Source organism: Lepisosteus oculatus, chromosome 24 (assembly GCF_040954835.1).
Source record: "Lepisosteus oculatus isolate fLepOcu1 chromosome 24, fLepOcu1.hap2, whole genome shotgun sequence".
In the NCBI taxonomy this organism is placed as follows: Eukaryota; Metazoa; Chordata; class Actinopteri; order Semionotiformes; family Lepisosteidae; genus Lepisosteus; species Lepisosteus oculatus.
Window position 1 is genome coordinate 8,677,589 of NC_090719.1, and position 25,794 is coordinate 8,703,382.

The 25,794-nt window shown below is 37.5% G+C and overlaps 1 protein-coding gene across 5 annotated transcripts in view; it reads right to left on the reverse strand.

Annotated features, from left to right (window-relative positions):
• Positions 1–25,794, reverse strand: part of LOC102689900 (disabled homolog 2-interacting protein) — a 365,385-nt gene that overhangs the window by 282,201 nt on the left and 57,390 nt on the right. For 4 of the 5 annotated variants that reach the window (XM_015366894.2, XM_015366892.2, XM_069183582.1 and 1 more), the window contains exons 2-3: positions 19,083–19,204; positions 10,335–10,461 (exon numbers count right to left, since the gene is read on the reverse strand). In XM_015366894.2, coding sequence (XP_015222380.2) covers positions 10,335–10,461; positions 19,083–19,204 — 249 coding nt within the window. The remainder of the gene's footprint in view (positions 1–10,334; positions 10,462–19,082; positions 19,205–25,794) is intronic. The other variant, XM_015366893.2, reaches the window with a different exon arrangement.

Sequence of the window (25,794 nt, forward strand, 5' to 3'; positions counted from 1 at the left end):
GGACCCTATCCTGGCAAATAACAGACGCAAGACAGGATACACCCCGGCAGGGATGCCAGTCCATTGAGGTCACACACACACTCACACCAGGCCAGTCTTCCCAGAAGCTAATTAACCTGCCTGTATATGAAGGAGGAAACCATGTACAGTAGATACAATAGCATGTAAGGAATAAAAGCCAGGGCCCCAGAAACCCCATAACTAATGTTACCCATGTGGTAATTGTAACCCAGAGATTATGGAGCCTTCGAATTTGACAGCTGTAATTGTAAAATGTTCGCCTGGATATTTTACACAGGGAATACAAGAACTAAAGTAAAACAAAACAATAAAATCAAGGTAATTGAGGCATTTAGCATCAATCAAATTAAATTAAAAAGGAAAGTGGTTATTTACGTACAGTAACTAACACAAATCGACCCCTCCGACTACAGTTTAAAAGCTCTCTGATGTTCAGGAATCATATCAATCGATTCCTGTTGCAAGTAAGGCAACTTAAAGGAGGCATGTGTTTCCATATTGTTAATAAACAGGAAGATCTTTGAGGAAAATTCACTGACAAGTGTTGCTTCTTCTTCTCTATGGTGTGTTTCCCCATACAAGAAAACAACTTAACTCCCGTTTTTGGCCTGAGCAAAATAATTAAGACTGCAGTGCTAACCACTGCGCTACCCTGCCTCCTATGCTCACAACATTTAATCAAACTTCAAAATCAGTTCACTTTATTATTCTAAAAGCATGCACACATAAATAGGGCAATAAGTGTCTTTTGGTGCTCAGCAAATTTTTTTAACCTTAGACATAACACAGACCTAACCTGCACAGCACTTATTATAAGAATAATGCAAATCAATTTTTATGACAAATCCCCATTAAGATCAAAACGTGACAAAACCCAAGACTCCATTCCTTCCTGGTGGATTATTACAATCCAGCCCTAAAACTGCAGACAACGTCTCTGAGGTCAGCATCGTGTTAGGTGATACAGTACTCTGTTCTGCATGGTCTATCAATAATCCTTACAATACGTGCAGTATCAAGGAAAGTCATATTACATCATTTCCCATGAATTAAGTGAATTAATAAACCAAGCAGAGAAATATGTCCTACAGTACTAAAAGAGATCTCTATTTGTTAAAGGGGATTATTCATTCATTTATAATTGCTTTATTTTTTTAGAATAAAAAGTCAATTTACGTGACTAATTTGACATGTATATAATAATTTCAAGGACATTAAAGTGCAGCATAATTAAATAAGTATTTTTTCAAACCATCTTTTTTTTTTCTTGTCAGTCTGGTTGTTTTTATAAAGTATATTTAAATGTATAAACAGTATATACATATATACAGTATATACAGTAACTGAGATAGTTATACAAAGGGACTTGCTCCCCCTTCAAACAATTACTGGTTGCATTGCCTGATGTATAAGATAAATTAATCAATTCCATTAAAGCATAACATTTCCCTATAACCTGAAAACTAGCCCATATAACTGTCAAGGATGTTGGAAAGACAAGCCGTGGAATGGCCAGGAGAGCACTAGAGACCCTATGCATAGCGGCAAAGGGGGCAACAAGGAGGTTAGCCCAGGCTCAGGGGGTCAGACAATGTCAGTATAGAAACCTATGGCCTCAGGCCACGGACGTGGGGTGACCTGGTGCTAGGCGGGTCTTACGACATCCGTACCCTCAATGCTGGGCCAGGAGCAGAGCAGACACAGGAAGTAAATAAGCTACACAACAAGACACAACGGAAAGACATGAATAATCACAGGGAACTAGGAACAGGACAATAGAGCAGCGCCCTTTAGGTGTACAGGGTGTGACAATAAACATTCCACAAGCACTGTCCAACTACTGTATTTCTAATCAGACACAAAATATGCTTGTGCGCTTTTAAAACAATCTCAATTATGGAAAAGGCAAATACAGTGTCAGTTCTCAGTTTACTCTCAGGGGGTGATCAGATGATTGTTTCTTTGCTGATGTGCCTTTTTAGATATACTTGAATTACCTCTTATATTAATGTTGTCCTCAATGCCTTTTCTGTACGGAAAGGTTTTTAAAAAATACACAAGAGTGGAAGTTGTCCGTTCAAACACAGACAACGTAAATCTTGTTATTTTAGCTGCAAGTATTGATCTCTTATAATCTAAAGATATAATTCAGCTGTTACTTGAAGGGACTCCAAGTATCATCTTTAGAACGCCTGGTTAACTTGTTCCAGATTCGCAGAGCACTTTGAGTAAAGAAGACACTCTTATCTTCACTCTTGAATGTTCCCCAAAAGTCCACTTGTATCCTTTCATCCTTTTTTTACTGAGCAGTGAGCACTCTGTCTCTAATGTATTTACAAAAGATTTCAAATGTATTTTGTGACTTGTATAAGTGCCAGAGAACACAAGTACATAGATGATTAGTTTAGAAAAAAGTTCAGAAAATATACTATAAATAGTTAATTTTTTACAGAGAAAACAGAAGCTTTGGAAACTGGGTCCATTCCATACAGTATTTGCAGTTTATCAGATATTTTCCAAGAATTTCAGTCAAGCGTAGTGGAAGCTGTCAATTAATCTGAATAAGGTTATACAGGCACCCACTAATGCTGTCTTTAATCAATTAGAGCAATGTCTGAAGCAATCAAATGTGAGATCAGCAGGAGAGGTAAGGCATGCTGTATGGCAAATGTTTAAGAATTTTATCTTACCACAAGGGTATCACATTGTGACATTCCGCATGGTTGATTTAAATGGTTGTGAGAGTGACACACATTAAGGAATTTGGGAGGATAACAAGGAGAGTTTGCTTAATTAATCTTGCATAAAATAGGTACTATAATGTACTTATTTTTTATTACATCTTTTTCCAATCTTGTCCACTCGGTTGTCGTTGCTATGTTTTTCACCTGCCTTTCTCAATGAAGCTCACGGTATCTAATACAGCCGTGGGTTGCTAAGAGGTGAAGGCTACTTTCCTTATGCAGTGCATCTGAAGAGCTTTCATTTAATTCATGCCTTTCAGCTGACAGAACAATGTTCAGACTGGATAAAACAAGTCGCTGTGGCTGACTCTGCACAGAAGGCTGATGAGCACAAGAATGAAGACTGTACTTGACGGACAGTCAGACAAAGGTCTAGTACAAAGGTCTGGGAAAAAACGGAGGAGAACAGCAAAAGCTCAGTAGCTTTATTCCACATCTTATGTTTTTGTTGGTACTTCTACAGTCTGTCTATTTTACATGATTTCCTTTGTTTTGGCACTTTTTTATGTAGGGGAGGAGCCTTAGAGAGTGAACGCCGTCACACCCAAATTAGCAACGCTAAAGCACAGAATGATAAGCATTTTGAAAAATGCCTCATGTACAGTGCAGTCTGTAAGTATTTGGACAGTGACAATTTTTGCACTTGTGTTGAGAGACAACAGCAACAGACTCCAGATGCAAATGCCACATCTAGAATCAACTCTAGACCTTTTGTTAGCTCTCCTGTACATGAACTAATGATGCAACAACTGGCACAGCTGGCCAAGAAACAACTGAGCAGCCAATAGTCCAAAGCAGGGTTACTATGTATAAAAAGGGCTGTGATTCCCATATGGTTCACTCAATATGGACATAAATACCCTCGAATTAAAGCTGACATTCTGCACTTTAACCTCATAGTCATTGTTTTATTTCAAATCCAATGTGCTGGAGTACAGACCCAAAACAGCAAAAATTGTGTCACTGTCCAAATACTTATGGACTACACTGTAGCTGCACCACAATAAAAACATCAAACAGAAACATGTAACATTAGGAAAAGGCTGCAGTATGTTTCACAGGAGTCATACTACTGAATACATCTGAACAAACAATATTTTATTGTTACCCAAATTTGGTGGTGGTCTGGCATATTTTTCAAAATTTAATAAGCATTTTTCCATTCTTTCAAAACAAATTGATGCTGTTGGCTCTTTTCAAAAACACTTTTGTTCAATGATGAATTTTACAGCATAGCAATTTCAGCAAGAGCAAATATAAGGTAAAAAGGAATACACTTTTAATTAATCTCAAAGCCTATTATCTCCAGAAAAGCTTCTCAACTTCACAGCGTATCTCTTCTCTAATCTTCTAATTAAAGATTTCACAAGCAAAAAAAAAGTACAAATATTGTACTGTTAAGCCTATACAGTGTTCTATGTAGTAGTCACAATCTATAAAAACTCATGCAGCAACATGAATGAAGATCACTCATTGAAGGCACAGATCTACTGCATAAATAGCATTAATCATGCCAAGCACAATCAAATTAAACCTTTGCCTATGGATATCTATTGATCTCTACAGGTAGAAATACAAATTGATAGGTATTTTTATATTTTTTCAACTGTGCTTGAGTTAGTTAATTCAGACCTTTTGTTTTGCAAGAAACATATCAGAGTGCCAAGAACAAAATTGAATGTGACATCTTCATTTGGAAAGGCTGGTGTGAACGAGTTAAAATATTTTGAAGCTCATAAAAATATGCCTCTGGCAAGAAGAAAAAAGGTCTGGCTTTTGCCCAAAGTATAATCTTTCATTTCTAGCTCTAAATTGAAAAATATCCCTAAGAAAAAGCAACTGAGAACTTGAGCAAAACATAAATGCATTAAGCATGAGCACAAGAGTTCTCAGCTGTAAGCATATCTAATATTCAGCACCAGTGGAATTATTATAATGTATGGTGGTTTGGCTGCTAAAATTTGAACATATTTCTTTCCTTTATTTTCGCCAGAACAGTGGTTAAAGGGGGTTCTGTAAAATGAATTAATTTGGTAGGCACACAATTTGTCATATTTTTAGATGGTTCACTGCACTTTAGAAAAGGACAAAAATACATTTTTTGTTAGTTAAGAAACAGTTTAACTTGTACTATGTATCCTCTGCACACTCACAAGGCTCACTTTGGCAAATGCAGTAGCTGTATACAAGCCATGTTTTAGTTTGTACTATACTGTAGGAACCTAGTTGTACTTAAACTTTTGAACATGACACACTGCAGAGCATGTCTGTAATTCCCAAGACTTAAAAACTGTTGCATAGAATAACTGCTAATGAATAAGATGACCTACTACATCCTTTCATAACCATGATAGGCAGACTGAAAATATACTAAGATAAATTATCCAGGATCAAGACTAACAATTTCTTCATATACCATATCAGGTACAGCAACAGCTTGCTGTATCAAATATACCACATGAAATATTGCTTTTATAAATATTACATCACTGCTTACGATTTAATTATAGATATATATGACATTTGATTTACCAAAAGAATTATCCATTAGCAACTTTTAAATAATAAAACTGACATTGAATTAATGATCAATTATGGAGTTTTGATTTTGTGTGTTTGTTGACCAGTTTCAAACAGAATTAATCAACTTCCATGCGTTCATCCATAACTGCTTCTTCCAATTTAGGGCCACAGGGGAGGCGGAGCCCCATAGTGGCAAGCAACGGGCACAAGGCAGGGTACACCTTGGATCGGACACAGGGCAAACTAATACAAACACAGACGTGCACACACTCAGACCAGGGCAAATTCTTCCAGGAGCCAAAGAACCTACCAGTATGTCTGTGGACTGTGGAAAAAAAATGGAGCACCTGGAGGAAACTCACATGAACATTGAACCCAGGGCCTCAGTGCTGCAAGGCAGCAATTCTAGCCACTGCGCCACTGTGCTGCACTTATTGAGCAACATATTTCTTGTAAATACATATTGTTCAATGGCACTGTGATGCAGTGTTCTCTGCTGCCTCACAGCTCCAGGGACCTGGGTTAAACTAAGAGTTCCTGTCTGTGTGGAGTTTGCAGGTTTTTTCCCCCGTGTCCACTTCAGTTTTCTCCAGATGATCACCATTTTTTCCTACCTATTTTAGAGACGAGCAGGTTAGGTGTGAGGGTTCATGGGGTTTCACATTTTCACAAGTTTTTTTTCTCCAGTACTTGCTATGGAACCAAAATGATCATGGTTGGGGCAGAAAGCCATTATCCAATTTGCAGCCTTTCTGAACTTCCGTACTTCCGTAACAGAAAGAAAAATGAGGTATTCATCTATGATCCGTGCAATGTTAGGATTGCTTCACTAGATACTACATGCCCCTTGCTGCTTACAGAAAATGGAATGAAGAAAATAGACTACTTATGGGTAGCCTGCACAATTACTGTAAATCCTGTTACTGAATGCTTCATGCTTAAAGACTCCAGTGACAGGAATCTTAAAATTACATACTGTAACACCAAATGTAACCAAAGAGAAAACTTGCTTTAAAACCTAAACACACCCTCGTGAAATTTCATGACAACGCGATTACAAATAAGCGGAACTGCAGGGAGTTTGTTTAGGCAGAAAGACAGCCGAGGTGTCTCCAGCCAGAATACCTGTACATCCACCAAACAATGACGATATCACAAGAAGAGACGAAGATGGTGTCCAGTAGCTGTCAATGTCTATAACAGGCTTGTATCAAGCTAAAGAATGTGTTCATCTGATGAATATCGGCAGCTGTTTCGTTCATGATGAAACCAACGTGTGCAAACCGACAATCTGGTGTTGAAACATGAAGGATAAGAACATGCTTTCATTACATAAGGGTTTATTACACATTTATTACAGTTTTTTTCGCATTCAGGAAATGGTAAGGACTCTGAATCTATTGAGTTGAAATTTCGTGTTCCTGCTGAGAATAGTGCTGATATACCACTGAGCAAGATGCTTCACACCAGTCACCCCTGTCCACTCAGCTAAACATTATATATTGGCTAGTTCTCCTTCCTGCTTTCCTAGACTTCACTAGACTACAGTCTGGATTCAGTTGCATTTAAAGCATTGTGCAGCTCCACTTAACTTCTGTTTCAGCACGCACAATCTATGGTAGATGGTAAATATTTCTACAAACTACTTTTTTTTTAGCAAGTACTTCAAAGCACAGTATCATAGATATAATTAAGCACTGGGTACAGAACTAATTAGCTAAACTTAAATAACACAATGTAAAATATCCAGTAATAATACTATTCCCCAAACTGTCAATCATACCACTTCCTGTCTTTTGGCAATACTGCTATTTTTATCGAAAAAGGGAAGACAAAATATTCAGCAAGGAAATAACTTCTGAGTAAAACAATAACGCAAATGACATGTTAAAAATAAACTGTTTCAATTAGGTAACACCTAGGTACTGTGTTAGCTGTTGTTTACACTCATATCTTGTTATACTTTAGAGGTTTCAGTCAGAATGTATCAGCCTACCAGATGCAAAAGAACAGCCTAGATTAACCTAGACATGTTTCTCATTACATTTCAGCTTTGCAATAACATTATATTTATTTTATTGAGACTGTAGGATTTCAGACAGTAACTTAAAAAGGGGTCACTACATAATCCATCTTCTAACCGTTTCGACCAATCCCAGCATGCAATGAGAACAAGGCAGGTTACAGCCTGAATGGGACAAAGGCCTACTTCAGGACAGACACACCGACACAAACACGTACATACTCAAACCAGGGCCAATTTTCCCAGAAGTCAATTAATCTACCAATATGTTTTCTGATTCCAAGAGAAAACCAGAGCACCTGCAAAAACTCACACTAATACAGGAAGAACATACAAACTCCATGTAGATAGCACCCTAGGGCCAGAACTGAACCAATGGTTCCAGCACTGTGAGACAGCAATGCTAACCACAGCTCCACTGTGCTGTCCTCAATACTTAACATAACACAAAATCACATTACAGTTTTTTTACTAAACAAAGTTTAGCTAAATCCTTATTGTTTGACTACTCACTACATTAAGTATCAATTACTGCATGTCCATAGCACCAGCACAGTAAACTGAAAAAAAAATCATAAATATTTAGTTTTATCTTTGCGGTGAAAAAGAGTATAGGAATTTCAATACCATGTGCTGAACAGTTCAGCATAACCGCACTGTGAGAACATTAGATGTATGACTGCAACTGCTGTGTGTCAAAGTCACAAGCTATTACTTATTCCAGCTGATACCTCATGCACAGAACAGTAATTTGTCCAACCTCACACAAGAAAGCAGACCACTTTAACAATGCTTCACACAGAACAAAGAACCCATAATAGTGGTATGAATTCATATACTGTGATGACAATTACAGTCCTCCTCATCAGTACTCTGTCTCCTGCAAATTGCAGTAGCAAGCAGAGATGATGGACAATGACATTGGCAGCAGACTGGATTGGTGCCAGTAGGCTCAATGCCAGCTTCCTCTCATACTGTTATTAAGTCTGGGGCACCTGCCAAAGTGGGCTGCCAAATGGCATGACTTTGCTGGGTAGATAAATGCGTGCTGTGGACTCGGCTGAGAACGCGGTCTCGTTTCACTTGTAGGTTAAGCAAAATTTGAACAGCGGGTTTCAAAGGCTAAAAACTGAAACCACAACAGTCTTGCGCTGTTAAATACCTGGGGGTGAGACACATATGATAGCTTACTTTCAAATCTTCTGTGAAAAAATCCTTCACTCAGTTCTGTCCTCAAAGCCATGTGAGATCGGTTATTTATGATGCGAACTAATGAACAATATCCTTGATCGTGTGAAAATGGGCCAAATTCTCCTTTTACTATGTTATTTAAAACATGATTTAAAAAGTCTACTTTTAGAAAATATGTTGCTAATGAAACTTTGGAATCGCTGGTCTAAAATGAGTCTTTCTTGCGGATGAGCTGATCTTTTTTGATAAATACAGACCCCTTTACTGTGATTGCAGTCTCTAGAGGAGTGACACACCATTAAAATAGGTCCATTACATAAAGCATTAGTTATGCTTTAGTATCCATAAGTTAAAAGTGGAAATGAACTAAATATTGGGGCTAACTTTATTATGGAAACACCCATTCATCCATCCATTTTCTAACTGCTATATTCAATATAGAATCTATCCCACCAAGCAACAGGCACAAGGAAGAACATACCCTGGATGGGATGCCAGTCCATCAGAGGGCACACACAGACAAACACGCACACACACACCAGGGGTACACCACACACAGAGACATCATAAACTCAAACTAGGGCCAATTTTCCCAGAAGCCAAATAACCTATCAAAATGTCTTTGGACTGTGAGGAAGCCAGAGCATGTTGATTAAATCCAAACAAAATCACACAGAGAACATATAAACTCAGATAGCACCTTAGGTCTGGAATTGAACCCAGGGCCCCCGTGCTGCGAGGTAAAGCTCACCACTGCTCCACCAGGCCTTGATGGAACCATAGTGAGATACAGACATTTTTCTTTGTTCTACATCTGTAATTTCTTGTAGTTTTTAGGACACAAACATACAGTAAATTCACTATACTCACATGCTGAAAAAAAAGAGGGAAAAATAATTACTCCCGTTCACAGAAGAATCTATTACATCAGCACTTCAAACTATAATATTGTTAAATGCAGATGGCATGGCAGTGCTGATATATAATCTGAGGGAACGTCAGAGATTTCTAACATGGAAAGGGTAAGCTCACCCCCTACTGGCAATATACACAGGGACATGTAACTATAGTACTCGAGTTGATTTGCTTGGGCAGCATAACATGTTATATTGTTTAAACTCTATAAACTGTAGTTTTGTTGTCCATCAGGCAGTTCCATCACCTCCTCAGCTTCACAGTTCCAGAACCACCACAAACAGCTCCGCTCTTCTTAAACCAAAGGCCACCTCACCCTTTAAGGGAATCCACTACAAGAGGGTTACGTTGATGAACGCAGACGTAAAATTCAAAATAACCGGATTGAGTGAAATATACAGTACCGCAACACAACAACTGCAATACTAAAAAACACAGTTCAGATCGTGCACTTACTATTAACAAAATACTTTCAATCATCAGATTCTTCATTGCCATCTTAGTGTCATGCAAAATCACAAACGGAAAAAAAAATCAAAAGAGCTAAGCGCCGACTCTAAATGGCTTTTTAATAAAATCAAGGCAATCAAATTATTCTTAAGTATACAGTACATATAAGACTGTAGAAATTTTGCAATTTAAAAAGATTAATAAAATAACTCATTTCTAAGACTGAAAATCCAACTAAAATAAAGGAAAACATCAGTTTGGAATGGGTTTAAATTTAACATTTCCACTTATTATATGTTTAAATTGATGAAGCAAACACTCCCAGCAAGACACTAAAGGATTATTTAGTCCTGTGCAGGAGTATGCATATACAGTAGTATAGACTGGGCGATGTACAGAACAATCAGGACTGTTCACTCCACCCCAGAGGGAGGGAAGGCAGTCCGCGTCCATCGGTCACTACTCACCATGCTCCTCAGTGAGATCTTCCTGGTACTGTGGGAACTGGCTGTCAGCTGGCACGCTGATTGTCCGCCGCAGTAGCCTTGCTTTGCAGGACTCGGTGCGTCTCTCCTGCAGCAGCAGGGGATGAATCTACACAAGGGATGCCGGAAATCAGAAAAATACAACAGAGCGATGGAAAAGAAACTGAAACTGCTGTCACCCAAGTGCACTCTTCCCCACACGCACTCCTCTCTCTCCCCCCTGAACCCAATCCCCTCTGCTCCTCTTCCCTGCCCTCCTCAGATCCCTAGATAATGTCCTGAATACATTTCCCATCCATCACCCTTTTGTCAACAGGGACGTTTTTACTGTACTACAGGGATCAGCAAGTCTTTATCTGGCTTCCCATACTCACAGCTTTTGCTTTTTATTCAGTAATGCATTTTAATTACAGAGGGGTCACTGTGCTTGATAAATGAGCTAGGTCTTGAGCTCAACTGCACAGGGGTTCTGTAATTCATTAACCAAGCGAAATGCATAGGTTCAACTTTTCTGCACCTCAGAAAAAAACCCAGTGTATGGAGTGAATGAGAAGGAAAGTGGCCAAGATGTAGGCACGATAATGCATTAGATACAAGCTTGGACAGAGGTAATAGGTAATTGCATATTAATAACAAAGCTGGCTGACTTTCAAAATGTTTCTGCAATTGATCTGTTTGTTTTCAAACAATCTTTTCAATGTGCATGGTAGCAGCTTATTGAATATCAGAGTTTAGGGTTACACAATATGTTGCCCTTCCAGTCCACTTCACGGTAAGATGTTCTGTAATTGCTTAAGTGAATTATTTTTAAATCAATTAGCTACACAGCAACTTGTTTTATCTGTTCTCAGGGAGAAAAAATAACATTCAGTAGCTATCTTATACAGACAGAGACAGAGAGAGGGAAACTACTGCATATACCATACTGTCTAAAATTAAGTTTCAATATTAAGTTTAATATCTATGTGACTTTGGATGAAATTCTACATGCAGGTTTCAATGAGGTTCCACAACTGAGAGGGATCGTGTTTTTCTGGAAGTGCATTTCTTGTTATTCAAATGGACAGTAATAAGAAATTGAGTACAGTATATATTCTACTGTACAGTATATAGTTCAGGTGGGTAGCTGCGTCAGCATGCGTAGGCTGCAAAGGAACAAGTAATAGGTTTATTCCATCCTGAAAAAAAAAGAAGTAAGAAAACAACGTTTTGCTCGTGGAGTCTTCATCAGGTGTTATTGATATACTGTACATATAGGAAAAAGTAATAGGTTTATTCCATGCTGAAAAAAAGAAAAAAGAGAACACAACGTTTCGGCCGTGGAGCCTTCTTCAGGTGTGGGACACCTGAAGAAGGCTCCACGGCCGAAACGTTGTGTTCTCTTTTTTCTTTTTTTCAGCATGGAATAAACCTATTACTTGTTCCTTTGCAGCCTACGCATGCTGACGCAGCTACCCACCTGAACTACTGTACATATATATATTTTATTGTTATTGATATGTACAGTATATCAATAACACAAAGCTTCTTTAAGAACTATCCTTTTCAATGAAAATAATTTTACAAAACAACAACACAGCTATTTTATAGTCCATGAGTGCAACGTCCTCTTGTCTGCAAATTAACAATTTTAAACATCTCATAGGAATGACTGATAAAATTATTCACAGTATCATGTCGAGGGCTCTATTTCATCGATGAACCCAAGAGAGAAACAAAATAACCACACATGGTTCTTACTGTAGAAACATGTAACGCTACATCTTTCCCTGGCCGCAGCAATTAGGCAATGAAATTGGTCACACTTGCTGATTATTAGTCTCCATTTCTTTGTGATATAGTAGCACCAGGCTTGTCTCAGGCAAGAGTCAGCTTGAAAGCAGGAGAATGAGGCAGTATATTAAAGGGCAGGACATAATGAATTGTCCTTGACTGTTCCAGTACGCCTGAAACATTAATACTGACAAATTCCACTTCCTTTTTACGGTGTTAACATCTTGCGTTGTTTTGTTTGCTTTGTTGCATTCTGGAGCTCAGATTTAAATGATCAAGCTACACAGTCAAAAGCCAGGACAGGGTGCATGGAAATGACCCAGGGCAAATGTTTTCTCTCTGGACACCACACACAGCCCTTCCCAGTCCTCGTCTGTATCGCCACTACAACCTTCCCTTTGCTACAAGGAATGACCCCATTGACCCAAGTGAAAGAATTATAATAGTAATTATATTCAGCATAACTCATTTTTTGAGCTGGGAAATGAATCACACACGTTGTGTGTGGTGGCACGGAAGAGGGTGGTTGGCATTACTGTCTCACAGTGCTGGTGACCTGGGATCAATTCTGGACCTGGGGTGCTGTCTGTGTGGAGTTTACAAGTTCTTTTCTTGTTTGCGTGGGTTTCTTCTGGATGCTCCAGTTCCCTCCCACAGTCCAAAGGCATAGTGGTAGGTTATTTGACTTCGGGGAAAACTGGTCCTGGTGTGAGTGTGTGCGTGTCTGTGTTTGTGGCTGTCTGCCCTGTGATGGACTAGAGTCCCATCCAGGGTGAAGCTCTCCTTGTGATCATTGCCTGCTGGGGACAGGATACAGCCCGCCTGCAGCCCTGAGTTGGAAAAAGCAGTTAGAAAATGGATGGATGGATATTATTGAGTATCCTGTAAAATGAGAGAGCAAAAGGGTTTATTCTGATGAGGGGTACAAATGTCATTTACAGATACAAAAGTGACATTGTCCATTCCTCCACTGACATTGTCACTTTAAGATCAGAGAAAGAACTAAAAAAGTTTGAGACCAACTCAGATAAGAACTAACCATAATGGATCCTGGGGCAACTACAGCTTGGGACAACCTTCCAATGGCTAGAGTCTTATTTTTTCAGGACAAAATATTCATTTCCTTTCATGACAGGTTACCACCTTTTTTTCTAATTATAGCTTTCAAAACTGCATCATTTAATTTAATAATTTCATTAGTGTTTACCTGTAGCAAATGTAATGAAACTCTTTGCTTGATACAATGAGTGTGGTTAATTAATGCCATAATGACAACAAACATCCTGTCTACAATATATGATAAATGATATTTAAACTAATGAAAACCTGTTTTATTATGTTATTCAAATTATACAAGGGGACCGTCAACAATCTTTTATTCTTTTCAGCACTGAAAGTTTTGGCTTAGCATATTACAATGCTTTTGTGACTTGTAATCTGTTTAATTCTTGTGATTGATTTACTTATCAAACAGGCATTTCAAACCTTGAGTAACAAGAGCCCTCTGCTGGTGAGATACTGTAGTACTTTTTTACTGAAAGGAATGGAGGGAATAAGCTGTATCAGTTATCCTCAGATAAGGCATAGAAGATATTTAATTTTATTATTCACTGTCACACCATATGACGAGAGGCGGTTAGACCTGTAAGACACTAGGAAGCAATAACTGTATTATATTCATTATGTATTGTCAATACAAATAAATTGAACTTGCAGTTTGCAGAAAACATTTCATTGTGTTCCTAGTATTCTTTGCTGTGGAAATAGGGTCTTTCCACTGTCATCACCCCTCACTGGTAAATGATTACTCCATTAGGTGACTAGAACAGGTACTGCAGGTCTTTTTGTCTACCTTGGAGAGCAGAAAGATGATTTTCAGGTAAATATTTCAATGTACAGTAAATGTCTATCTTCAACAAATGTGTTAGATTAACATAAACACACGTGCACAGAAATCACTAGGTGTACATTCCAGACTTAGCCTTCAGTCTGATAAGAAGTGTTTTCATATCCATCTTTGCCAACAAGAAAGAAAAATGAGGTCTCTGTTTGCAATGTTAATACAATACACTAAATACAGTATCATTGTTATTAGAGACTCGAAACAGAGTTTAAAGAGGAAGACTGTGTGAATCTCCATGATTATAGAATGTTTTCATTTATTAGTGTCCAGGATGACATTCTGAATTTGACCTCGTCAGTCTATGGATAATCTGAGATTTACTGACTCTCATTTTACATGACAAGAGAAGTTCAGGATAACCACTTCTTTCTGAATGAAAAACCAACAACACAGCTCTTTTGAGCTTGCATAACATAAGATATTGTTTCTATATTTGTTTTTAAATAATATATCCTTTTATGAATCACAATGCAAAAAAACACAGATTAATCATTTTTTAATTGCGTACCACATAAAATTAAAATATACTACGTTTTCTGTGGAATGTGATAAACCTGAATTATTGTGTGACTGAATTTTTCGCGAGTTCCTGACAATCTGAAGTGTTTTGAGAGTAATTTAAAAACCATTGTTTTTTTCACTTCACAGACAATAAAAAAATAAGTGAAAGCAGCTGAGAGAAAATCAAAATCATGATGTAAAAACTAGTTTTTGTCACAAAAGTGTGAACAGTCTGTCTGATAATCTTCTAGGTGCTGGTGTGTTCATACTGGTTAAACAGGCAGTGGTTGAAGCAAGTCCTGTTTTCTAGTCTCTGTTTCCTTACTGTTTTCTTGTCTAGGTTTACTTACTCCATGAAGGAACATCGTCACACAAATGTGTTGCTCTCAAATCTATTGCCTTGCCAAGAAAATAATTTATAAGGGGTTTCTATCCTGTCATCATTAAAGTCACCGGGGCTTTTAAATCATCAGCAGTAGACAATATAGCAAATAGTAAAGTAAAAAAAAACCAAGGCAGTTAATTTTCTGCAGTTGTCAGCTTTTAACAGCAACGTCATTACAAATAATTCTGCAGTCTACATCGGTGCCTGACTGCATGGAAAATTGCTGATTAACAGACCATAACTAAATTGTAATGAAATATACGGCTTAATCTTTGTTTTATTTTATATCGTTCATTTTATTCTGTCAGGAAACATGTTTCATTGTTTCTGTTCAAGTAAAGTACCAAGTAGGCACTGTAGGCTATAAGCTAGAAACAACTATTGACATTGACAGCCCATTCATGTGCATTTTAAATGCTCTTTTATGTTTTATTGTTCCATTTATCAGCTATTTTACAAATTACAATTTTGTTGCAAAGGCATCAGCTCCTTCAAAGATTAATGGAAACAACTAGGAAAGCATCTTCTTCTATCAATCAGGTTGCAGTTGGAATTAAGATCATGAAGTGCCAATAACAGAAAGGCTGGTTGTGTTAACATATTACATACAATACAGCGATTTGCAAAATAACGTTTTCTGACATTGTTCACTTTAATTTCACAAGCTGTGCATCCTCTTTTTTGCACATAGACATTACCATGTATTGTATGTCTCCCTCAATGTACACTGACTTCCGGTCTACCTTGGAAGAATAGTAATATACATTTCTACAGTATCTTCAACGAATGTGTTAGATTAAAGTAATCAATCACTAAGTGTAAATTCCAAAGGCAAGTATTTTAATATCCATCTTTGCCAATAAAAAAGAAAACTAAGATCTCTCTTTGCAATGTTAATCCATTACACTAAATGTCATTATTAGAGACTCAAAGACAGAGTTTAAAGAGGGAGACTGTATTGCATGTCTCCTACAATGCACCTTGACATGTTTACCAATGTCTTTGCCAATGACCTAGACATCAGGCACATTACCAGGAACAGTCTTAGATAAGAACATTCTGGAGCTCCTACAGAGTCCTGTACTGCTCTGGATGCTCTTTCAAGCAACTGCATACTGTATGTTACAGCAGAGACTGTATAATAAGAGATTCACACTGCATAGTTAAGAACAGACAGCACAACCACTTCTCTCTTTCAGTACTAGAGGGATGTTAAGTGTGTGTTTAAAGGGACGTGCAAATCTAGGAGCTGGACGCTGCATTAGTGTGAAGTCAGAACAGGAACAAGTAGAGTTTAATTCCTCAGTAAAAAGTAGAAAAAAAATGTTTTGGCTGTTGAGCCTTCTTTACGTGATGAAAGTACAACAGACAAAGTACTGCTTTCATCCCCATTGATGTTAACAACGTAATAAAATGATTTTCTAAAATGATTTTAAAATGATTACAATAATTAGTATGCTTTTGCTGCATCCGTCAATTTTTTTAAAAGAGTATAAATGCTTTCTAGTGGACTGCTGAAATTCATGGGTTTTTTTCTTGTTTTTTTTTTAGAGTGGAAAACACTATGACAAACTGAGGAGTGAAGACTGGTACAGGTATAACAGTCTTTAAGAGGAGAAAAAAAATTTAAATGTAGTAGCTTTTAGGCTATTGAGCAAAATGGTATCAACAGCTAAGGAAAATGGGTCTGTGCTTGTGCTGCAGTCAACAAAAGGCAGTCAAACAATGTTCTACAAATTTCAGTTGCAATGAATCGTGCAACACATTTTGGAGTTACAATTACCAGTTCCAAGGTGAATCTAACTTGAGGTTTTACTGTACTATGCTAATTCATGACTATATCCTAATTCATTGCCCTTAGCAAGCGTCAGATAATTTCAATACCTAAGTAAATGGTGCGGAACTTTTAGATTTTGCAAATGCCATTAGATGCCACAGTCATTCAGAAGGGATGGTCAAGTAATTAGAAATCTTTTTGGCAGAAATGTGGTTATGTGCAAAAATAAAGGATATTGTGCAATTATGGGGGCTTAAGTTAAGAAAACTAAGTTAAGTAAACTTACAGGTAGTTTCTAGCAAAATCTGGATTCCTGTAGGAGTGGTGCCTGTACTGTATGAGCTACTGTCTTTTACAGTATGTACTTTAATTTAATGTTAAATAACCTGTTTGTATGGTTTTTGAAAGTCTGTGTGTGTGCTGTGTGTATAAGGCATAGCAGCCTTTCTGAGAAATCAGATCAAGTATTATCCTTTCTATCATAAATCCCTATTTCCTTTTTAAGTACATGAAAGATTAATGTTTTTCCATTTAATTTTCAAATAAATCCTATCATGTAAGATTTCTTATCAAATGCAAACTCTCCTAGAATCTATTCATCTATTAATACATTAAAATCCTACATACTGTATAAAGCAAATTTTCATCTAAGCTTTCATAATATCAATAAGTCATCAGTGCATCCAGAACTGTTGTTCAGGCTTATTTTTTTATTATTCATTTAGTCATAGATATATGTACCAGATCATCTTTTAAGTCTTACAAGCCTTTTTTTAACCAGAAAGTAAGAAAAAGGGGAGGGAATGAGAATTTCGCAAGCAGTATATACATTTCTCACAAGGTGAACAATAGTAACACTTTCCGTATTAAAAAAGAAACACAGAATATGTACCGTCTGTGTGTATAACAGTGTTTAAGTGATTAGAAAGTATGTATTTATTGTAAAAAATGAATAATTGTCAGAGTTATAGCTATACATCGCACTAAACACCAACATAGGAACATTTCAAAGCCTACAATAACCAGCTACTTCACATTAGAGTCATATTGTACACTCAGACATGACATGTTTCAGCCTATTAAACAGGTGGAACTAAGGATTTGAAGGGGACATAAACTATACAATTTCTCTTTGCCACCATGCTACAAAACACATCACAATAATGTCTATTGTACGTCCTGGACACTGTTTAGTCCAAACTTGTAGCACTCAAGAGTCAAGACACATGCCCAAGAGAAAGGATTAATGTGGGATTAGTGATGTGTGAATTCTCAAACGCTCGCAGCACGTTTCAGCCTCACACAGTGCTGCTGGCACCGGCGCCACAATTTGATGAAGAGACAGGGAAGGGATAAACAAGAGAAGTAAGTGTCATAATGATAAACCGAGCTACAGATGGTCCACAGGTTGTCGCCTTGTGTCATTACCTTTGAAAAGACTTGAAATGTAAAGGGAGCTGGGAAGCTTAATATGCCAGTCTTTTATATGCCTACTGTGAGTCTTGCTCTGAATCAGCCCCAGAGTCACAGCTGAATTATGCCTGCTGACCTTATATCCTGCACATTACCTCGAAAGTGTGGCAGGTTTAACAAGCAAAACTCCCAGGTCCAAATCTAAGGGCAAAAATTAGCTGGAATCAAGTATAAGCCATATAGTACATGTGAAGAAGGCTCCATGGACGAAACGTTGTTTTCTTTCTTCTCTTTTCAGCATGGAATAAACCTATTACTTGTTCCTTTGCAGCCTACGCATGCTGACGCAGCTACCCACCTGAACTAGTACATGTATAGATTCCTACAAAACATACACTTGTAATTTCACTCTGACATATGAACAGTACTGGTATATAGCAGACATAATGCACATTAGACTCCAGTAGACTCCAGTGAGTTGTAGCCAAGGAAAGCACAGTACTGTACATGCGAAAGCTGAAAGTGGGACATAGGCAGCTTAAATCAGGTCCACATACCCGCTCTTCACAAAAATTAAGAAGTTTAAATGAATTGCTATTGCACAGCAGTTGTAACTGCAGCTATGAAGTTGTGACTGCAGTAACAAGAAAGCACTCTAAACATCATCAGTTGACCAGCACCCTACTGCATATTGCAACAAACTGGCCAATGAAAGCTCTTAGACGTATTCTAAGTACTGTACCTACAGTACCATAGTTTCTTTATTGCATACAGTATAAAGCTTTTCCTTTGCACTAATTTCTTTATTGTTGGTCTTAATAGCCTATATTTGGGTGTACTGTCTTTTTCTGAGTGGGTGTCCTTTTACCTTCACATGTGCATACTGAACTGTAGTCTTTCTTTTACAAGTTCAACTTTACTAACAGTAAAGAAGACAGTATCTGAAACCAGAGGGTCTAACTACAGTATGTTAAATACCTCTTCTTTGTCCAGTAAAAGCAGCTGACAGTCAGTAACAATGCAGAACTTGGGACTCCATACCGTTCGCTCACTGAAAGGATGGCCACAAGATATCCAGTGTGTGGGGGGGCCTTGCATATCTGTTAAACAAACAAAGAAGACAAAGATAAAGGCAACAGCTAATCCGAGATGGGATTTATTAAATAGTGGGAAAATATATATATCTTTTAACATTTCAGAATTGTTAAATTTCACAGTTGTTTCAGCTAATCAGTGTCTGAAAATGGGTGTAAAACATCCACACAATAAAAAGATGGAAATATCTTCGTCATACCATTTTTAACAGCATTTCACCAAAAGAGGTCACAAGGTTGAACTTAAGCCTATTTGGAAAAAAAGTTTTTTGTCATCTGTATGTTTAAGTAGTTCTTCCATTTCATGAGAGCTGCTGTAGAATACAAAAATATTTTAATTAAAACTCAAGGCTGCTGTACTGTCATTTGAAACTTAAAAACCTAATGGTTTCTAAAGCAGCAAAAAAAAAAAGCTGTTCCTCAACATAATTCTCAATATAATTAGTTAAAGCTAGTTCTAAAATCAGAGCTGCTTTGAATGGGAGCAAAAAGTAACAGAAAACAGGTTATTTAACAGATGAAAAGTAAAAAAGATTGCTAGTACAGTACGTTTTACAATAAATCATTAGAATTTGCATTCTTTATAAAACAAATACTAATTCCCTCCAAAGTAATTCTTTTCATTTGTATTGAAAACAGGTATGCTAGGCAAAATTTTTACAGTTTTTAAAGTCATAATAGCTACGCAAGTAAGGCATATTGCTTCAAGGTTATATTTTCAGTCACTCTGAAAAGCCTTAACTGCATTTTTTTTTTTAATTTAATGAAATACTCTAAACAGCGGACAGTTTTGGCAACAAAACAAACTACAATCAAATATGATTAAGGTCTGACATTTCTGTGAAACACAAATGCATGTCTATCCCTTTACCCAACAAAATCAATTCACAGTGTTTAATGAAGACTGAATTATATTTATTGTTTCTGCAGGTGTTTAATGAGAATCAATGTTCATTTAACTCACAGCTTGATTTACAGTATAAAGATAACAGGCTTGATTAGACTAAATTCGACAAACATTTCTGCTTGAGGAAGGATATTGTGGGGAAAAAAAAAGCCCAAGGATAATAGCTGCTTACAGTGACATCACTGTAAACAGACATCAAAGATTTTATTTGGGAATTTATTTGGCATTCATAGTATAATTACCATTATATAGAAGGCAATACTTAGCAAACAGGCGAAAATCAACAGGCTTATCTAGCCTTTTAATCTGCACACGGCAATAATAATTAATTACAGACTTCACAGTACCATCCCGACAGGTCTTGGCCAAGCAAGTGAATTCACAAATATAAAATGGTTTAAAAAAACAAGAAAAACGAAGACATACATCTTTAAAAGAATTAAACTCCATGTTATTTTTTTTATTTCATGGCCACCCAGTTTGGACCCATGAACTGTTTAGCAGCTAAGCCCACAGGAAGTGAATGTGTGATGTGTACTCTTCTGACAAGCTGTTTTATCACCTGACATACTGTACTAACCCTGCCTTACCTCACAGCAGTGTAAGTAACAATCCAGAGGTGTGCTTCACTACAAGCATCACTGCAAGCTGGCAAACAACTGGTGACATCCGGCAGACTTTCTTGCACAGCAGACCTACAGTAGGACTGACTAAAGCTCTGGAGATGGTGGGACAGAGAGACTATCCTGCGTATGTCTCCAAGTCTAAACCAGGGATGTCTGCACCTCTAGGCTAAAACTGCATTTCATACAAGTGCCCTCATTGGCTGTGCCCCTCAGAGACCTTACTCAGAAGCGCCAGGCACCAATGCTTCAATAACCTGAAAAAAAAAATCATTCTTTTTGCTGCCTCCTTAATGCCATTTAATTCCTCTTTAATGTGCAGAAATGTGTTGTGATGACAGAAGAGACAGATGATTCACGACACTGTGTACTCTCCATAAATAGAAGTGCTGAAAAACGAAGGCCTAAAATTTCAATTTGCGTCTCAAACGCCTCTCTGGGGGGGAAAAAATACCACAGAAAATCAACACAAAAACTCCTTGAGCAGTTTTATTTCTTTGTTGAGTTTATTTGCTGCACTTTACAGTACATTTCCAAACGTGTATCCCACCAGATAAAATCTAAATCTTTACAATTCCATTAGCTAAATAACTTACAATTTCTCCCAAATATACCTTAATTTATTGAGTGTACTAACTAAACAGTAAATGACCATCCATTGAACCTGGAAAATGTTTTGGATTTATATATAAATCAAATATACAAGAATACAAATATATACAAGGAGAAATTTTCCTATGGCAGCTTAAGTTCTACATTCTTATTCATATGTTTGTAGCTATTTTGGGCTACCTTTTTTGAAAAACAAATCCTAGTTTGTGTTATTCTGTACTGTATAAAGAACTATGTATTTCCTAATGTGAGCTAATGCCTTATGGAAGTAAAATTTTAGTCTTTATTTTTCTTATTCAGAAAATAAAAAAATAAAAACTTGTTTAATTTCACACTTCCAAATACTGTGAACTCCACTTAGTCACACACAGGATGCAGTCAAGCTTGTGTTTTGATTTTTGTTAATGTTAAGCTGCAATTTCCTTTACAAAAATCAAGCTGGCATGCTTAGAGAAATTCAGTACAAAAAGTCCACATGCAACAAATAAATTAATCAAAAAACAAGCCTGGCAGGATATCTGGTCACAAAGGCTAAAAACCAAAGACTTGTTTTAAACCTGGACCATAACACACACAACAGAAATGAATTTATACACTGCTTGCATGTTGTGTCATTAAAACTATTGTTACATATTGTCCACTTCTCAAAGTGGCCTCATGGGTTGCACAATAACTCCTACACAGGCCAGAAGCAGTCTTTGGAAAAATTGCTATTGCTCTTCGGAACGCAAAAAAGAACAACCGTCTTTTAAATCACATCACATCAAACAGAGCAGGTGGGCAGGCTTTTCAGAGTTTTAAAGCAGCTAGTTCCAACAGCTCCACTACACAAAGCTTCTGTAAAGTAGATCACAATAAAATGTTCAGTTAAACTTGTCCCAGAGTATCCCCCCACTTTAAACCTAGTCTCCATACGTTTACTCCTGCTCTAGCGCAATATAACACTTCTGCAACACCAATTTTTTGAGCAGATTAAATTTAAATATAAAAATAAGCTCTATATAGCAAAATTATGCTTGAACATGTGTTCAACAAGCCAGACTTGTACTCTGTGATATATGATGTTAGTTTTTCCCCAGCATTCTATTAGTTTTCTCATGTTATTTTTTGAAGAACTAAAAATACACAATTTTAAATACATTTCTTAAGGCTTTGTATTTGCCATCTGTGAGAGACCACTAGAGACTTCCCATGAATTCCTCCCCTAACTTTTTCTGAATGTCTTCACTCTATGTTAATTAACCCACTGCCATTTGTATGAGATCTTGCTCCTGTGAAGTGAGGAAACAATCTTTGTAACATCACCCATGACATGACACAAAATGGTGTTCTGGCTTCAGACATCACAACTTCTGCACTATGTTGGGCTTGCAGGTATGACTAATAATTCATTTTACTTCTATTTTCTTCCGAGCTTGAAGTTCAGTTCAAACAGGGTTTTAATTTTCAGCAAAGATAAAGAATGTCTAAGTTGCTTTATGAACTGCTGCAACATAAAGAGATCCCTAAGGCCTAAAAGCAATTTAACAGAAGAGAAAAACAGAGGAGTACAAAGGAAAATACAGCATCCTCGGGTTTGGAATAACATTTTATAAATAAAAGTTATTATTGTAAAGTAAAAAAAAAATTCACAATTAACCACTTCTGATAAATGATAGATTTACAGGAGGGTGTCAAAACTTGCAAGGGTTCTGTGCAGAGAATGGTCGAGAATAGCCAACGTTTCACCCTATACCTGGTCTCATGAATTATATACTGTAGGATGTATGCTTACATAGACATATAAACCCCCCGTTACATGATAATTAAGGTACTAATGCATTGGCTTTAAGTTAATAAAAAAAATTAATTAACAAGTTTGTTTCTTTTAGTTTCTTTTAAATTAAAAGAAACAACAGTAGTCACAAACTAATAGTAATCAGTTAAAATAAATAACACAAATTCCTCCTTTGCATTCTACATGCTCTATCTTGCTCCATCTCCTTCGTTAGCTCACCCCACTATAATGAAAGGGGTAATACAGCTGTCAGCGAGCCCGTAAAGCCATCTCCAGCCTGTCATTCCCCCAAGCTGCCATCATATACAGTAACCGACAAAACCATGTTGAGATGTGAATCCTGGGTAGTGGGTATTTGGGCTGGGGGCAGGGTGAAACTCAATCACTATGTGGATTCATGTCACTATCCTCATCTGCAGTGCCGCCAGTGTGAAAGTTGCAGTTAACAGCTTTCAGCTTGATAAATCCAAGATTAAAGATAAGCCAACTCAGCGTCCAAACTAAATCAGGACTAAGCAAATCCACAAATGTTAAATGCACAGGTGTTTAAAGATGGACAAGAACACAGGTTCCCAAGTGGCTCAACCAGGAAAGGCTCTTGTACACATGTCTTTATGTATCTCTTATTTGCACCACAAGTTCCAGCCAGGTCACGTCAACAGCCAGTTGTGACACAGGATTGTCACAAAAGTAGTGTATAATGGTAGAGTTCTGTCAGTGACTTGCCAGGCGCCACATGTAGCAGTGACATCATTGTGAAACAAATCTCTCTTCCAGTTCTGTTTACTCACCTGTTGGGCACTATGGAGTTTGAAATGTGTCAAATGATGAATGGCTTAGCAGGTGAGTGTATTGGAGAGGAAAATGCACATCTTCTTTCTTGAGCAGTACAGCAGCCATTGATCAACAGGTACTGAACATCCTAAAACAACCGCCAATTACAAATTGCAAGAATTCATAACCAAAACATAAATGGCCATTTTTTAAAAGAGGATAAGAATAGTTTTCCCCTCATTCCTTTGCATAATTTAAGTGCTTAAGTAGAATGTTTTTTTTAGGAATTAGCCATTGCAAAATTATCTTGCAACAATCCTGTTGCTTGGTGAGCCACAGTGCACTGCTGTGCACAGGCAGAGGTGCAGGACCGCAGGCAGGCAGGGGTTCAAAGAAAAAACCACAGGCAGGCAGCCAGGCTGGAAGACAAGAACTCAGAGATGCAGCCACGCAGCCCGGACACAGTCGCAGAGGCGCAGGCATGCCGCTGTGGTGGAGATCACCGAAGGCACCAGGAAAGATCCAAAGAGAGAAATCCAAAACAGGCAAGAGGTTCACAAAGTTGGGCGACTGGAGAGGGTCCACAAAGCCGGGAGACTGATCCAGATCGCACACAGGAGACGTGGTCGGTGGAGCAATCAAGAGTCAAGCCAGGAAAAATACAAAACATGGTAGTCTTTTAAAATAAAAAATGGAACAAGCTTGAGACCTGGGAGGCTCAAGAATCCAAACTCTGAATCACATCCCTCAGGAAAGTCAGAGCATCCCTTATGTATCCCTGAATCACCTGAAGCAGACGAGATAGTAACTGCCTCCAGGTGATTCAGGTCTCCTGTCACTTGGTCGCTACCTCACCCCGCAGACATAAGCCGGGACAAGCCCAACATTTTTAATAGCATTTTGTGACCCTTAAGACAATGTTAAAAACCCTAAACTGTTATAGAGTAGATGGGTTGGTTTACTGCTGATACTTACTGCTTCTTAATGCTGAAAGCAGATCTTAAGGTTAGAACAGCTGCAGTGACTTCTTTTAAAATGACTACCTCCAGTATCTACTTTAACCAATCTTGATTTAAGGACCTCTTTTTTTAAAGACCTAGGTTGTTGTCTCATCATAAAGCCTGCAGATGACATGCCTTTAATCCACGTATAAACAAAGCAGTGCACAGCACATTTGAAAAAAAGGTTTCACAGCCTGGGGATCAGCTCATAAAGAAAACAAACACAATGGCTTTGGATTCAAAACATGTTCTGAAAATGACTTTTCTTCTATCAAATAAAAGCAAGCCAATTTAGTTGTCTGGTTATCACTAAAACATGCAACATCAACAACATTAAGAATCCTCTTTGATAAATGCATTTTTAGTTCCTAAAACTGTGCATTTAGAGGTGGTCCCTATAGTGCAAAAAATATTTATAAAAGAAAGAGTTAGAAACAGAATGTGTTCCATCTTTGCAGATAATTCAATACTGCCAAATTCTAAATAAGTCTTTAATAAAACCTTTTCTGTGTGCTGGTTCATAGCTTAGGTTAGGTTGTATGTTCAATCAGTCCTAAACAAAGACTGACTGCTTCAACAGGAGTGCCAGATTAAATACACTAGGCTCCACCAAAATTAGCTCCCCTTGACGGACAAGAAAGACTCCATCTGATGAAGCAGGGTTTGTCACCCTGCTGTCACAACAAACTGAAATGGACAGGAGACAGAAACACAGCAATGGGAATCACTGTAGATCCACAACAACAGCAGATAATACATTGGAAATAATCAAATCAAAGTAAAGAACAAAAAGACAACATGCAAAAAGCAATTAAACATAACAACGAAGTAAATGTAACAATAAAGAGGAGTACTGTATATGTACAAAAAAGTCATTTTTATTTGAGGGGGAAAGTGTATGA